Here is a 15355-nt window from a genome sequence, read left to right on the forward strand (position 1 = left end):
GCTCACACTTTCGTTGTCTGTCGTTATAAGGCACATCAGCGTTTATGTCATCAACTGAACATTCATTATTGCTTCCTGTCCGTTCATTTTATTTCCATCATTTCGTGCAGCATCTTACTGAACTCCTGTCTTCACTCCCTTTCACTTGTATACATATATTAATGATCCCAAGGGACGCCCACGCCTCGTCTCCAGGCATGCTGTTATATGTGTGTTGATCTGCAAGCTAAGGAGAGGACATCAGGGAACGTGTACCCCATCCTGTTTATATATATCATGTCGTTCATTACAATCGTACCCCTATTATACTTTTACGTAAACCTTACTAACTTTCTCTCGCCGTTGTGTGTGTGTGTGTGTGTGTGTGTGTGTGTGTGTGTGTGTGTGTGTGTGTGTGTGTGTGTGTGTGTGTGTGTGTGTGTGTGTGTGTGTGTGTGTGTGTGTGTGTGTGTGTGTGTGTGTGTGTGTGTGTGTTGTTCTATATGCAAAAGGGCATGAGGGGGCAGCACATTCTGACCTGCTAATTGCACATATACAGTACTGTAATTTGCCCTGTCCGTTTAGCTCGTCTCTATCTATCCACACCCCAGCCATACTTTTACGTTAAACCCTAATGGACATGTCAGCTTTATCTTCAGGCATGTGTGGGTGTTGCTCTAGTTTATATTAAGGGAAATAAATACCATAGCACCATTCCCTGCATAGTTTATCCTCCCTTCCATCACGCCCCTGCAGTACGTTCATGCAAAACCCTATCGAGCATCTCAGCTTTATTTTCAAGCTTATGTGCCGGAATATTAAAGGAAAAAGCACTTTCTTCCTTCTTACTGTCCGTGTCCATAGCTGAGCCTCTGTCCACCACACCCCTTACTATACTCTGATGCAAAATCCTCGTTCAGCATACCGGATTTATAGATCATCTCAGCTTTATCTTCATTCGCGTGTGGGTGTTGCTCCATATGCTAAAGGACACGAGGGAGGCGTCGTACCCTACCTCCTGCCTTTCATACACCAGGAGGTTACGACACATATCAGGGCTGGTTTACGACGTTGCTTGCAAGGGCGTCTCATGAGGCACTGCGACGGCTTGGGCTGAGATAGAGAGCTCGTTGGTGGTTAAGTATCGCGTAGGAAATCATGAAATTCCATGTCGGGTGTCGGAGTTACTTAGAGGATTCTAGGGGGAAAATAGGAAACCAAGATGGACACGTCGAGGTAAACTGGTATAAAATTTCCAAACTTGATGAAAAAGAGGCAGGAAGCACGGTATATCTAACAGCGGAAACAAATCCTTAAGTTACAGCTGGAGACTCATATATTTTAATTTGACTAGCGTCCGAATGTTATATTTGCAAATACCAGGGTACTAACCTCTCTGTGGTGAAACATCTTACAATCTCGATGGAAAAAAAGCCTCTAGTATCCCCTTCAGTACGAAATCGCTTCACAAATCATTAGAATACATGCTATCACCCGTAGATTATATTAAGTTTAGACCTACCCAGTCTCAGGGAAAAGGCAGGGAAGTGATTTATACGACAGCAACTACTCACTCTGAAGACACCCTTTAAGTCTATAAGCATAAGGTTCTTAACTCATTTAGCCCAAGGATGTTTTTCTTGTTGCTGCTTGAACGTTTTATTCAGGCTAGTAGAGTCCCTCAGTGCCGAAGAATTCACTGAAGAACATATCTAACCCAAGCAGGAAAAGTTAATATAAAGTTGGAAAAGAAAATCTGCATACGAGTGTGGCAAAAATTGCATTCACAGTACATTAAAGGAGTTAAACATTATTGCTCTCCCCGCTAGACAGTTTATCTAACTTAATGGCGATCTCACACATCTCCAGATTCCCCGTCTGGTGTCATGCCTATAAATTATGGAACAGGGAGCAGGGGGGATATGGGTGAAGGGTGAGGAGGGGTAGGCGAGGGATGAGGGTGTAGGCGAGGGTGGGGGTAGGTGAAGAGTGTGGGGGTAGGTGAGGGGAGAGGAGGGGGGGTATGTGAAAGGGTAGAAATTGGATCATATTAACAATTCTCATTAACTGCTAACGAATTTATTCAACGTAGATAAATACTAGGCCAGTCAAATGGATTACACCTTATTCATTATTCATCTGGTCTCCTTCAACTTAGCGACAGACAGACAACTACGCTCATGTAACTTGTAATTGAGTTTTTGTGTTACTTAATGGACTCGGAGAGGAGGAGGAAGGAGGAGGAGGGAAACTAGGAAGACGGGGAGGAGGGAGTTTGAGGAAGGAGGAGAAATAGGGAGATAGGAAGGAAGAGGAGGAAAAGAAAGTGAGGACAGGGAGGGTAGTTGGAAATGGAAAAGGAGACGGGATGGAAAGGGAGGAGGACGCGGAGGAAGAGAGGGGGGGAGGAAGAAGAAGGAGGTATATAGGAGGTTGTGGAGCATATAGAGGAGAAGAAAAATGAGGGAAGGGCAAGAATAAAGGAGCTTAGGATGCTTTCTGATATCTGTTATTAACATTTGTGTTCAAAGTACAGAATGCATGTGGTGTCCTGTGTAATAATAATGCAAACTGCGTCCATATTTACAAGATAACGTACAAGAAATTTTTTATCTTCTCAGCCAAAGGCCAGGTTTTATTTTATTCTTGCTAGTGGCAAGAGATTTTATGCAACTTAGAAATGTCGCTCTGCAAGGTTCACTCTGATGGAATATTTCTTACTGATCTTCCCTACAATTCTGCTTTGAGGTATCGTGAAATAGACGGCGTGACTACTTTTTCTACTGTTTTTACTGTTCCTAATCCCCCTGTTCCTCCTGTCCCTGCGGTTTCTTCTTTGTCTTTAAAATTAATTGATCCTCCCTACTTATTTGCCATCAGATACTGCGGATCAGACAGCACGAATTCTTTTACTACTGTTTCTAATATTTCTCCAGTTCCTACTATTGTTTAATCCTACAGCTGTTGTTAACTGATCACTACCTTCGCTGTTGACTGATCCAACCTTTGCTATTGACTAATTCCATCATTATTACTAACTAACCTTATGTTACTGACTAATCCTACCTTTGCTACTGCTTAATCCCCTTTTTATCACTCTTAAGTTTTCCCAACCAGTCCTGCCTTTGTAAATGAATGCTCTACCTCCGCTACTAACGAATTCTACCTTTAATACTGATTGATCCAACCTCTGTTACTAACTGATCCAACCTCTCTTTCTCTCTTCCTTCAGGTATCGTGGATCAGACGGCGTGACTACCACCTGCTGACCGTCGGATCACAAGCGTACAGTAGTGATGAGAGGTTTCAGGTCCGTTATGTCAAGCAGGAGAATGTAAGTACTGGAGTGAGTATCAGTTGGGAATTTATAAGTAATTAAATATGTAAGTAGGTAAGGAGTGAGTAAAAATGTAAGGATGTAAGATGTAAGGAGGTAACACGATGATTATCAGTAAGATCTAAGTAAGGAAGTAAAGAAATACGTAACGCCGTGAGTACCAGCAAAATGTATCTAAGTAAGAAGGTACAGCAATGGGTAGCACAAAGTAAGTTGTAAGTAAATAAGTAAGGAAGTATATAGGTACGGTAAGTAAGTAAAGTACCCGAGTCATTATCAGTAAATGTGTCTGGAGCTAATATTAACTACAAAGGAAAAAAATGAAAAATATAACCTTACGCATAAACAAACATAGGAAGCATTACCTTCGATGTGGTAAAATCAAGACCAGGTAGGAAAAAAAAAATATGTGACTGCTCAGTACACATGATTACCGACGTAGCCAGCCATAATAATCATGATTTTTGTGCACAGGCTGATTGGAATTATCCCATTGTTGGTGTTTTTTGCATTTTAGGTTAGCATAATTGGTGGGCAGGGAAACAAATGAATTAGCATACAGACTGGCACATAACACGCCATTTAAGCTCCGCGCTGTAATATATACCGTAATGTTATACCTTAAAATACATACTGTAAATTACATAAATAATTCCATTCTTCCGTGTTCTGAATACGGGGTCAACATAGACTGTATTTTTCGATGTGTAGATATAAGGCTTGCTAGATCTCCCACTCCTACTCTTTTTCTTTCTTCCTTTCTGGATCTATCTTCGCCGCACCTTAACTTCTAGGAGGAAATTATGGCTGAAATGATGTTGTTCATGTTGGTAATGATAATGATTCTCATCCCCCAGTTCCTTGTATTTTATGCAGTTTCACATACGATCCCTAGCTTTCTTCCATTTTCACTTTCTTTTTTTCTCATCTTTTCCCCTTTCCCCTTACTGTTCTCCGACCTTACTTTAATAAGATCTCACATGGACATATCTCTCACATCTCCAGAATCTTACACTTACTCGTACTATCTTATTTTTATCCCCATAGCATGCCAGGGGAGAAGGGTGTATCCTTTTGTGGGTATGGTGTCGTGGTGGTTCTAACATCATATGGCCCTTTTTCTCCCCCCCTCCCACAGGACTGGCAATTGCATATCAGGTACGTGCAGGTCAGAGATGATGGTGTCTACGAGTGTCAAGTGCCGTCACACCCGCCAGTCAGTCTCTTTGCAACGCTCAGAGTCCTAGGTGAGTTCTTACGTGTCTTTCTTGGTTTAGCTTGGTGTGTGTGTGTGTGTGTGTGTGTGTGTGTGTGTGTGTGTGTGTGTGTGTGTGTGTGTGTGTGTGTGTGTGTGTGTGTACGCGCGCGCGTGCATTGTGGCAGCATGAGGTGTGGTAGTGTGATGAGTGTGTGAATTGTTGAGTGTGAAGTGTGTCAGTGTGAGACGTATTAATGAATCAGAGATGGATTGACGTTAATGAATCAGCTATTTGGTGGAGAAATGCAGATAATTGGCTACCTATTTTTCCTGTGTTCTAAAGCACCTTATGTTCCAACGCACCTTAATGTAACTTAACTAGATCTCTCACTCATCCCATCCTCTCTTGACTAACCTAACCCAGCTTCAGATAACTTAGATAACTTTATGTAATTTCCGTTATTTTTCCTTCTCGTTCTCTCCCGCATCATCCTAACATGATTAACACCCACGCCAGTCTCTCTCTCTCTCTGTCCCTAGACCTGACGTAACCTAGCTAAGTCTACTATCACCCACCCCATCTCTCTTTAAACCATACCTAACGAAGCTAACCATCACCTAACCCAAACTCTCTCTCTAAATCTAACCTAACCTACCCTGACTTAATGCCTACCCTTACCTGACCCCTGCCCTACCCTAACCAAGCCTACCGCCACCCAACAGAGGCGACGTCTGAGATCCTAGGGGGTCCTGAGAAGTACATGACGGTGGGGTCGTCGCTGCGGCTGGTGTGTGTACTGAGGGACAACACACAGCCACCTAACTACGTCTTTTGGTACCACGACGACCAAATGATTAACTACCACTCCACCAGGGGGGTAAGTCATGGTTCCTGTGGGTCTGTGCTTAGTTGTGGTTGAGTGGTTAAGGATGCTAGTTTGGCTGAGAGGTTGGGTGTAGAGGTGATGTTAGAAATAATACGCAGCCACCTAACAAAGCTTTCTGGTACCACGAGTGCCAGATAATTACACTCCATCAGGGGGGCAAGAAGAATGTGTGGTTGGGTGGCTGGGTGGTCCTTGTAGAACCTTTATAGCGAGGAAGCATTGTTTTTCTTGCTTATTTAACTGAAGAGAGAGAGAGAGAGAGAGAGAGAGAGAGAGAGAGAGCAACAAAAAAAGAAAAATAGGAAATGTCCAGGCAATGCGTATTAACTGGGACGTAAGAGGCTTAACCCCAGTCGCCCACAGATTTAAAAGTTGGTGTGCGTGTGTGTTGGCTAGCTGCTAACAAATGGGTATTTTTTTTTTTTGTTAAGGAAGGGTTCAGTGCGTCCGTGTGTGTGTGTGTGTGTGTGTGTGTGTGTGTGTGTGTGTGTGTGTGTGTGTGTGTGTGTGTTTACCTAGTTGTGGTGCTTAGAATTTAAGCTAGGCTCTTGTTATCCTGGACGCTCATGTGCGCTCGTGTGTGTGGAGGGGGGGGGGTTGTGTTTTGTGTGTTTGTTTGCGTTTGTCTTCTTGTTTCAGCTTCTGTACGATACAGTGACGTCTATTCTGATGTATTTTTGCGACGTTCAGATAATTTCATTCATTATCTATCACCTGTAAAAAGGGGTCAGGAAGTCTCTATTTATCCCTTTCCTACACAGACGTCTTTGATAATTATTCCACCTACCTCCAGTTGATTTCATACATCCTAAAAGAGAGACCCATTTATTGAAGTTGTTAGGATAAGTAGTCGTTTATCTCTCTATTTTGGAGGCGTCTCTTGTGTTTTGCTTTTCCAGTCACCAGACTACACTATTATTGGACATATAGACGAATTAGTTCAGCTTTGGAGGGACCTCGTGTAAGAAATGTATGAAAGAGGCCATCACGGTTGTCTGGGCACTAAGTACACAATGTTCTGGCACAAGCTGCACACTGAGAGGATCAGCAAAACATAACTATTGACAGAACTTTGGTAACGCGCTTCGCAGTTCCCAGCATCACAGATTAATCGCTCGGCAGAAAATGAAAAGTTGTTGTGGGCATTCTTTTTTTCCTAGAAGTGTGATGCGGTGTTGATGTGGTGCTTAGGGTGGGAGTCTTTGTCAGGTTTATTGTGGGACCTGATCGCATCCTACTGGGGAAGAGTGAAACTGAGAAATATTAACTCCTCTCCATGCTGGTTATGTACGAATGAGGAAGAGATAGATGTAAGGTGAACGGTGCATGTGAAAGTTCGATTTTTGTAATGATTGTTTGTGTGTGTGTGTGTGTGTGTGTGTGTGTGTGTGTGTGTGTGTGTGTGTGTGTGTGTGTGTGTGTGTGTGTGTGTGTGTGTGTGTGTGTGTGTGTGTGTGTGTGTGTGTGAAGTACAGACAGAAAACAAACGCCAACAGGTGTATAAAAATAAGAGAAAAGATGTTAAAGGTACAAAAAGCTAGGTAACTGATGTAAAAATTTCTAAAACTTAAAACCAGGTATGTCAACTCCCTCCCATAGGTACAGGTGGAGAACAACGGTGGCCTGAGTGTTCTATTCCTGCGAGATGTGGGCCCGCAGGACTCGGGAAATTACACCTGTGCACCCTCCAACGCTAAGACATCCAACATCAACATACACGTCCTCAAGGGTAAGCTTCTTCTTATTTTGCATTTCTCATTGTGATATTCTACGCTCCTTGGTTTCTTTCTTTGGATTTATCGCCATCGTCTACACCATCATATATCATCACATCATCATTATCATCATCATCGTCATCATTATCATCATCATCATTATCATCATCATCATCATCATCATCATCATCATCAATTATCACTAGCATATTCATCAATGAAAGCATAATTAAAAATCATTTTCGTTAACTTCTGGCAATGCTATTAAGTGCATTTTATTCTGCAGCATCAGTCCTCATTATCCTACTCATCTTTTACTACCGAATTAGTATAATCATCAATCACCCAGTCATAATTAGCTGTAGCATTTCAATTCACTGCTTAATTGGACGAAGCCATTTCTTTCGTGTCATAATTATCATCATCAACAACATTAACGATCCTTATCATCAATTTTTGTTATTAGTATCATAATCAGGCATCGTTATCAACTACCATAATAAGCAGCAGAGGTAGCACTATCAACGAATAATGTCATTTCCTTCATTATCATCTTATCCAGAATCATTTTTTGTGGTGTTTGTCACGGGAGGCCATATCCCTGTATCTCTTCTCTAATGCATACTAAATATTAATAATCTCTGGCAGGGAAATGTCAGGTGTGTGTCAAATGTGTCAGGTGTGCCAAGTGTTTCGGATTTGTGTCAAGTGTGTCAGTTGTGTCAAGTTTATGTCAGGTGTGTGTCAAGTGTCAGGTGTGTTAAGTGTCAGGTGTGTGTCAAGTGTATGTCAGGTGTGTGTCAAGTGTGTCAGGTGTGTGTCAAGAGTATGTCGTGTGTGTTTCAAGTGTATTTCAAGTGTATGTGAGTGTCAGGTGTGTGTCGTGTGTCAGGTGTCATCCTCATTAGGTTCTGCAATACAGAATAAATTTATATCGAAGGTTATCGGAGTTACGAGATCTCCGTGCCCTCGCTTATCGAAAAATGTAGGATGAATGTCAGAAATTGAGTTGAGGAGATGAAAACAAAGATAATGATCCGTTTAGTGATATTCTGCACACTCCACGCTCACTTTTTTGACAGACAGTGCAATACTTCCTCTCCCTGTATGTGTGATCAGTAGTTTTCTTTACAGTGTCTCGAAACTGCATCAAAAACTCAGTGATATTTTGCTGGGCCAACCTGTATAATTCAATCGGATTTAATTATTTCATTGCGATGACGTATTCCATTTTTTTTCTATGTTCCGAGACATATTATATTAGGAGAGCCTTTCCGAATTTAAATTACTGTATTAGCTGTCATTAACCGAGAGGTCTTCCCTAACATTAATAAATTCATATGGATGAGCGTTATCAGCAAATATATCCGCACTTGCTTTACATTTTATCAAACAACTAATTTGAATTTGATCAGTACAGTAATTGGTTAGTATATCTTCAAAATCAGTGAAGATAAAAATCAATGAATAATACCACTAATAATAATTATAATAATAATAATAATAATAATATTAATAATAACACGGAAATAAATATAAAAACACAGCTACCCAAAGACTCTATGAAATTTAACATGAATGGTATTTTTTCCCCTAATGTTCGGTGTGTCGAGTAATTCTCAGTAACGTGAAACTGAAGCTGATATTTTAATTTACTTTAGCTCTTTCAGTGCGACGGTAGAAAATTGGTATATAATTTAACTCCAGAAGAAATAGTTCAGCTGAGACAACTAACAGGCAAAGAGTTCTGTTCAGTACAATGACGTCTTTTCTAGGATACTAAAGTTCATTCCTTTTAAGTTGGCTCAGGATTTCCTCCTTTTGCAGCTTACTGTATGTAGCCCAGTGTCAGAAAACAATACTGTGTCTGTACATCCTTTCCACAGCACTTCCTTGTGACTAGCATCGTATTGTAATCTTTTGTTAAAACTCAGCCTTCTAGGTGGAGGGATGGCAATTTTAGGCCAAGTTAATGCGAAAAGGTTTAATTTTACCCCCCGAAGATTTTAGTTATAGACCTGAATAAGTCTCGTGGTAAAGTGCCTTATAGAATCGATCTCCAATAACCTAGAGAATATAGCACCTACTGCTCGTAAATTGTTCGAGCAGCTCATTCTTGCTTTTCTTGGACGTTTCTATTTAGCAAAGGCAATAATGTTTCGTTCTTTTTCTCCACAGGCGGCGAGACCCCCCAAGCCATCCACTCTGGGGCGCCCTCCGTCAGCAGTACCTCGCCTCTGCTGCTGACGATGCTACTACTGCTGCTCTGGGGGCCCCTCACACTCGCACCAGCACCCCCGTCTACATCGGTGAGTTGGACCTTTATTATTCATTAATCCATCATACATTTACCCATCTATCCATCATTCATCCCTCCATCCACCTATTTTTTTCCTTGAGCCATACATCCACCCAGCATCCATCTACCCAGCATCCACCCACCCAGTATCCATCTACCCAGCATCCATCTACTCAGCATCCATCCACCCAGCATCCATCTCCTCGTGTCTCCTGCTAACGATGCTGCCGCTTGTCTGAGGGCCTCTCACTCTCGCTCCAGCACCTCCTTCTGCACTAGTAAGATCGACCATTGCTACTATCACTCATTCATCCGTCCAACCACCCATTATTCTTCCAATCATCATTCTCCCATCCCTCCGATCATCATTCTCATCTAGTCATCCATCTCTCATCACTCTCTCACCTACCTACACACACCCACGGCTACTCCATCACCTACCACTCTGCTCACACACCCTCTGATAACCACCTCCACTAAACCTCCAATTTTACCACTCCACCTACCCACTGACACAGACTACCATTCCATCATCCATCCCTTTCACTCTCCCACCTAACGTCCAACCAACTTACCCACCTACCAGCCTCATCCAATACCCCACCTACCCACCCACCAGCCTTACCCACTACCCCACCTACCCACCTACCAACCTCACCCACTATCCCCACCTACCCACCTACCCCTCCAATATCGCCTCTCTCGACGGGCCACCTCTAACTGCCTTCCTCTCACCCCTTGCAAATTGCCTTCACTAATGGCTTCCAGCTGGCTGTACGTACATTACTTTATAGATTTACCCATTGTCTCTGGTGACCTGTTTTTATTATTATTACTATTTTTATAACTAGTAGTGCTGCTAGGTAATTTTTTGGGGGGTGAGGTGAGGTCTCTCGTAGTGTAGGGGCAGAAAACGATCCCCAGTAACTTATGTAGAATGATGAAATGTTTTTAAATTTTATTCTTGCCACCTCCTCGGATAATTTTTGTAAGGTACATTTCTCGTTGTAACAGGATTAGACACAATTTTCTTTAGTTACTGAAATCTTTATTTATTTATTTATGTACTTATTTATTTACTTATTTTTTCATCCCAGTTTATTTCACTTAAAAGGATGGGTGACGTAATATCAAGAAGAAAATCAACAGTGTACCTATTGGAATGGCCATGTCAGTCGCTCACAAACAACTGAACCCCTCAGGCTCCTTGCTCAGCTCGCAGACATAACCATCAGCACACTGATTACTATTAAGACATCAAGAAAGGAATAGATTTACGAGTTTCAACAGATGCGACACTTACATCACTCCTCGCTTCAGTCGATCAAATATAAAACTCTAACGATGTGTTCTGAAAAGCCTGTTGGGCTATAAGGATAGCAACAACGAATTTCGAAAGTTACTGTTCGCTCTTTAGTTAGTTATCGTTATTAGATGAGTCAGTACTTATGTCCGAAGCTGTACTTTGCGCCAGACGATCATCCAACGAGAAGGAAATTACTCGTGGAAAATATGAGGGACCTCGGTTATAAAAAAGTAAACACAGCATTCTCATTTGCCTAATGTCCTCTCGTCAGCGTGTGGAGGTGCCCGGCGCTAAGGTGAGTGGGAGGATAGAGAAGTCAGGTTTGGCGGGGCGATCACGTCAAATGATAAGAGTATTGCTTTTAGATCCTGTGTGTCCTGTTATGATCACTTCACTTCATTTAATATGCATTCCATCGAAGGTAGTTAAAGCGACATCCTCATCTGTCTCCATGCTATTACATTTTTATTTTACATTCTTTCTGGCACAAGACGACTTTATTGGAGTTCGGCCTCGAAGGCGTTGAATCACACCTTAATCTAGTCAGAGTTTCCAATGTTTCGACCTTCAGTATGGCAAGAATGATATAAAAAATGCGTCATCGGACTCAGGAGGAACTTGCCTAGAAATAACAAGACGAAAGGAGGATATGCCCCGTTGTACTAAAAGGGCTGACTCCTTTTATTGACCTTGAGATTGGGGTAAAGATAAACCCTAAATTTTTTACATCATTACTGAAACGCTTGATGGAATAACTACAGAAAAATGACCTTTCCACCTCTTTGCTGATTCCTCTTCATGAAATGGAATGCAGCCCAACCATTTACTGTATTCTGAGGTGCTTTGAAATTGCTGACCGTCTTAAATTTGGGGCTTGCCTGCATCTTCTCGCACTCAGTATTAACTCTTTCACCCCGGGGACGTAATTCTCGTTTCATTCTTACCTGCAAATTATAATGCTCAGTTTAGGAAAGATCGGTTACTGATGAAGCTAATGAAGGCTGTATCTAACCCTTCTAATTCGAAAAGTCTCTCCTAAGTTGAATAGAATCGTCCTACATAACTGAACAGGTTAATGAAAAATTCGTAAGAGCACTTTCGTGAATGGCTTAAGCTTTTGTCATGAAAATTGTAAAAGGGAGGTTCGCGCTAAGCATTTCCCGATTTTTATTGTCTTTCACGTACCGATTTCCGATGCTGTTATTCCCTCTGCGTGTAATCTGATATCTTTTCATCACTCCTATTGCTATCACCATTATCACTGTCAGTATCGCTTTCATATTATTACCATCATCATCACAATCACAACCACGATCAGTCACCATAACCATCGTCACCACGGAACATCATCATCATCATCATCATTTTTATCCTTCTTCCTCCTCTCCTGCTCCTTCTTCCTCCTCCTTTACTTCTCCTTCTTCCTCCTCCTCTCCTCCTCCTTCTTCCTCCTCCTCTCCTCTTCCTCCTCCTTCCCTCCTCCGGAATTCATTAAGAGTTCATAGCCTTTCTTCTATTCCTCTTTCTTTTTCTTCGTTTCCATCTTCTTATGCGCCTTGATCTTTTTAAGTCTCGAGATTAGCTGTTCCTTAGCTCAGTGACCTCGTTTTTTTTTTTTTTTCATTCTTCTCCTTCTCCTCCTCCTTCCTTCCTTTCAGCATCCTTCTCCATCTTTTTCTCCTTTTCCTCCCTCGTCTTCCACTTCTTCTTCATATTTTTCCTGAATTGTGAGATTAACTGCACATTAGTAGTTGACTGACCCTTTTCTCATTCCCCTCCACCTGGTTTCAGTTTTCTCCTTCTTCTACTTTTGCTTTCTCTCCTCCTCCTTCTCCGCCATTCCTCTGTCTCCTCCATCTTTTTACACTTCTTCTTGACTAGCGAGATTAACTGCACATTAGGAGTTCATGGTCCGCATCAACTCTCCTTCATTACCATTAGTTTGTGTCCTTCAGCCTGGATTCTCACAGCTGGCAATTTTGGTCAAAGGATAACAGTGCAATTCTTTTCGCCCTTCTGTTTGTTTACTTTTTTTTTTTTTTGCAAACCTCAGACAAGTTTTTTTTTTATTAGTTTGCATGAGTTTTTAATCTTGCGAACCTTACATGGCAATAAAATTGATTACCAATCGTATGCTTTTTTGCTGAACGTTGCGTTATAATAATAATAATAATAATGATAATAATAATAATAATAATAATAATAATAATAATAATAATAACAACTACCATCCTTCTCCTCCTCCTCCTCCTTCATCATCATCATCATCATCATCATCATCATCATCATCATCATCATCATCATCATCATCATCATACCAAACTGATTATACTAAATGCCACACTATTCTCTCTCTTCCCCAGGCTGGCATAGGGCGAGACCTTGGACCGGCCGTGACTTAAAAGCGGGAAGGACACGGCACCAACTTCCATCATTAAAGGGGCGGCGCTCCCGACAGAGAGGCTATGAAGGGGGCATGCTCCTCTCTCTCTCTCTCCCTTCTCTCCTCTCCTCTCCTCTCTATTCCCTTCCTCCGTCTCCAGACAGAGAAACTGAGAGGAACCTGTACCCCTCTCACACTTTCTCTCTTCTCCTCGCTCCTCTCTCCTCTTCGCCTCCCGACAGAGACCATGGAGAGACTTGTTTCTCTCTTCTGCCCTCTCCCCGTCTGTTGGTTTTCCTCCTCCTCCTCCCGATAGCAAAAATACGAGAGGGACATGTGCAATCACAATCAAAAGTTAGCCGATACAACTATGCTGGCGGTGGTCATGTAACTTGCTGCATGAAGTATTATGTGATTGCAATATGAAGCACACAACAAGTATCTGAAGGATGGCTACTCTCTGACGTTTGGGGAGGAATGAGAAATATGGAAGGCAGAACACAATGCTAGGAGGAGAGTGTGGACGAACTTTTACTCCTAACAGTTCCTATATGTTTCCTTTCCTCTCCTCTCCTCTCCTCTCCTCTCCTGGTTCTCCTTGTCTCCCTCCTCCTCCTCCAGCTCCTCCCGACACGAAGTCCAAACCCACCCAGCCTCTACCACTGTTAGAATATTCATGGCGTCTCAAGTGTGATGGGAAGGGAGGTGGTGGGTGCCCGGGAGATGGTCACTGCCTGCTAACTGGAGGGTGAGTGAGCGAGAGAATGGATGGGCTGGTGATTTAGGGCAGTGAATGAAGTGGTGATGGCGAGAGTGAGCACAAGAGTGAATTTAATGGTTATCTGGACAGTCAAATTAATTACCTTTTTCAATTATTAGGTTTCTGGAAATTGAAAGTTGGGAGTTGCGAATGGATCGACTGGTGATTTGGGGGTAATGAATGGAGTGGTGATTGGCGCAGAGTTTTGATGGTAATTCGGATTTAATGCTTATTCAATAGTCAGACTTCTGGTAAGTGGAAGATGAGTGGACGAGAAAATAAATACCCTGGTGATTTGGATGTGTGAATGGGGTGGTGATTATAAGTAAGTTTAGGGATGATTCGAATGGTGTAAGGATTTGATGTTTTATAAGATCAGATTCCTTGTAAATGGAGGGTGAGTGGTGATTTGGGAGGTGTGAATGGAAGGGTGACTGGGACACTGAGCAGGGAAGATAATTTCGTGGGTATTCGGATGGTGAAAGGTTCCTGTTAACTGAAGCGTGAGTGAGAGAGTGAATGGATAGACTGGTGATTTGGGGCAGTGAATGAGGTGGTGATTGAGAGAAATGGTCGGTAAGTGAATGGAGAGGTGAGGGTGTAATTGAAGGATCCTGTGACGGAATGGATGATGTAAATGAGTAAATGTGTGAAAATGAATGCCAGAGTGAATAAATGGGTAGTTGACGGGAAAGGCCAGAGGACCAAGTGAGTCAGTGTGAGAGGGTGTGTAAATTATCTGGTGGCTGAGGTGAGAGAGAGAGAGAGAGAGAGAGAGAGAGAGAGAGAGAGAGAGAGAGATTCCACGGCTGACTGACTTGAGGGTTAAGTGAGCAAGAAGGAGCCAGATGCAGCTGGTAAACGAACAAGGTAAAGAAAGATCAATAAGGACATTAGGACAGCGATGAAAAAATGATGATATGGCGGATGGAAAGGAAATTGAGATCACTGGAGGAGGCTGAGAAAAAGTAGTTCTGTGATATATTCAGTTGCTGCATAGATTTGACTTTGAATGTTAGGACGAAGATCAATGGGCAATCCTAGTGAAGGGTAGTCGACTGGAAATGGGTTTTACTGGAAGAAGCTGAGATTAAGAGCACTGCAATTTATTTAAGTGATTACTTGGGTATGGGATGGAACTTTACGACGAGGATAAAGTGATTGATAAAGTGATGGATGACCCAATGGAACTACAACACACACACACACACACACACACACACACACACACACACACACACACACACACACACACACACACACACACACACACTTTCAAGCTACTACGGCTTACTCTCAGCTGAAAAAAAAAAATTGTCTGGTGTCAGCTGGAATTCAATACGAGAGTTGCCCCGGTCATGAAAGGGTTTGGGGTACAATTATTAACACACTCAGGCTTCTATAATTCCCTATCAGCTGAATAATATCATCGATGGTTAGAGGGAAAGGAATTCAAGAGCTGTCCCGATCATGAGAAGGCTGACAGAGGAG

General features: G+C 42.3%; 1 protein-coding gene across 1 annotated transcript in view; it reads left to right on the top strand.

Moving 5' to 3' along the window:
* Positions 1-13152, top strand: part of LOC145407778 (neural cell adhesion molecule 2-like) — a 49422-nt gene extending 36270 nt beyond the window's left edge. The window contains exons 3-8 of the mRNA XM_080278646.1: positions 3212-3325; positions 4455-4563; positions 5238-5392; positions 7001-7130; positions 9295-9425; positions 13085-13152. Coding sequence (XP_080134772.1) covers positions 3212-3325; positions 4455-4563; positions 5238-5392; positions 7001-7130; positions 9295-9425; positions 13085-13123 — 678 coding nt within the window. The 3' untranslated portion in view covers positions 13124-13152. The remainder of the gene's footprint in view (positions 1-3211; positions 3326-4454; positions 4564-5237; positions 5393-7000; positions 7131-9294; positions 9426-13084) is intronic.
* The last annotated feature ends 2203 nt before the right edge of the window (positions 13153-15355 follow it).

Source organism: Coenobita brevimanus, chromosome 74 (genome assembly GCF_032717465.1).
Source record: "Coenobita brevimanus isolate Jiangsu-jjx chromosome 74, ASM3271746v2, whole genome shotgun sequence".
Taxonomy (NCBI): domain Eukaryota; kingdom Metazoa; phylum Arthropoda; class Malacostraca; order Decapoda; family Coenobitidae; genus Coenobita; species Coenobita brevimanus.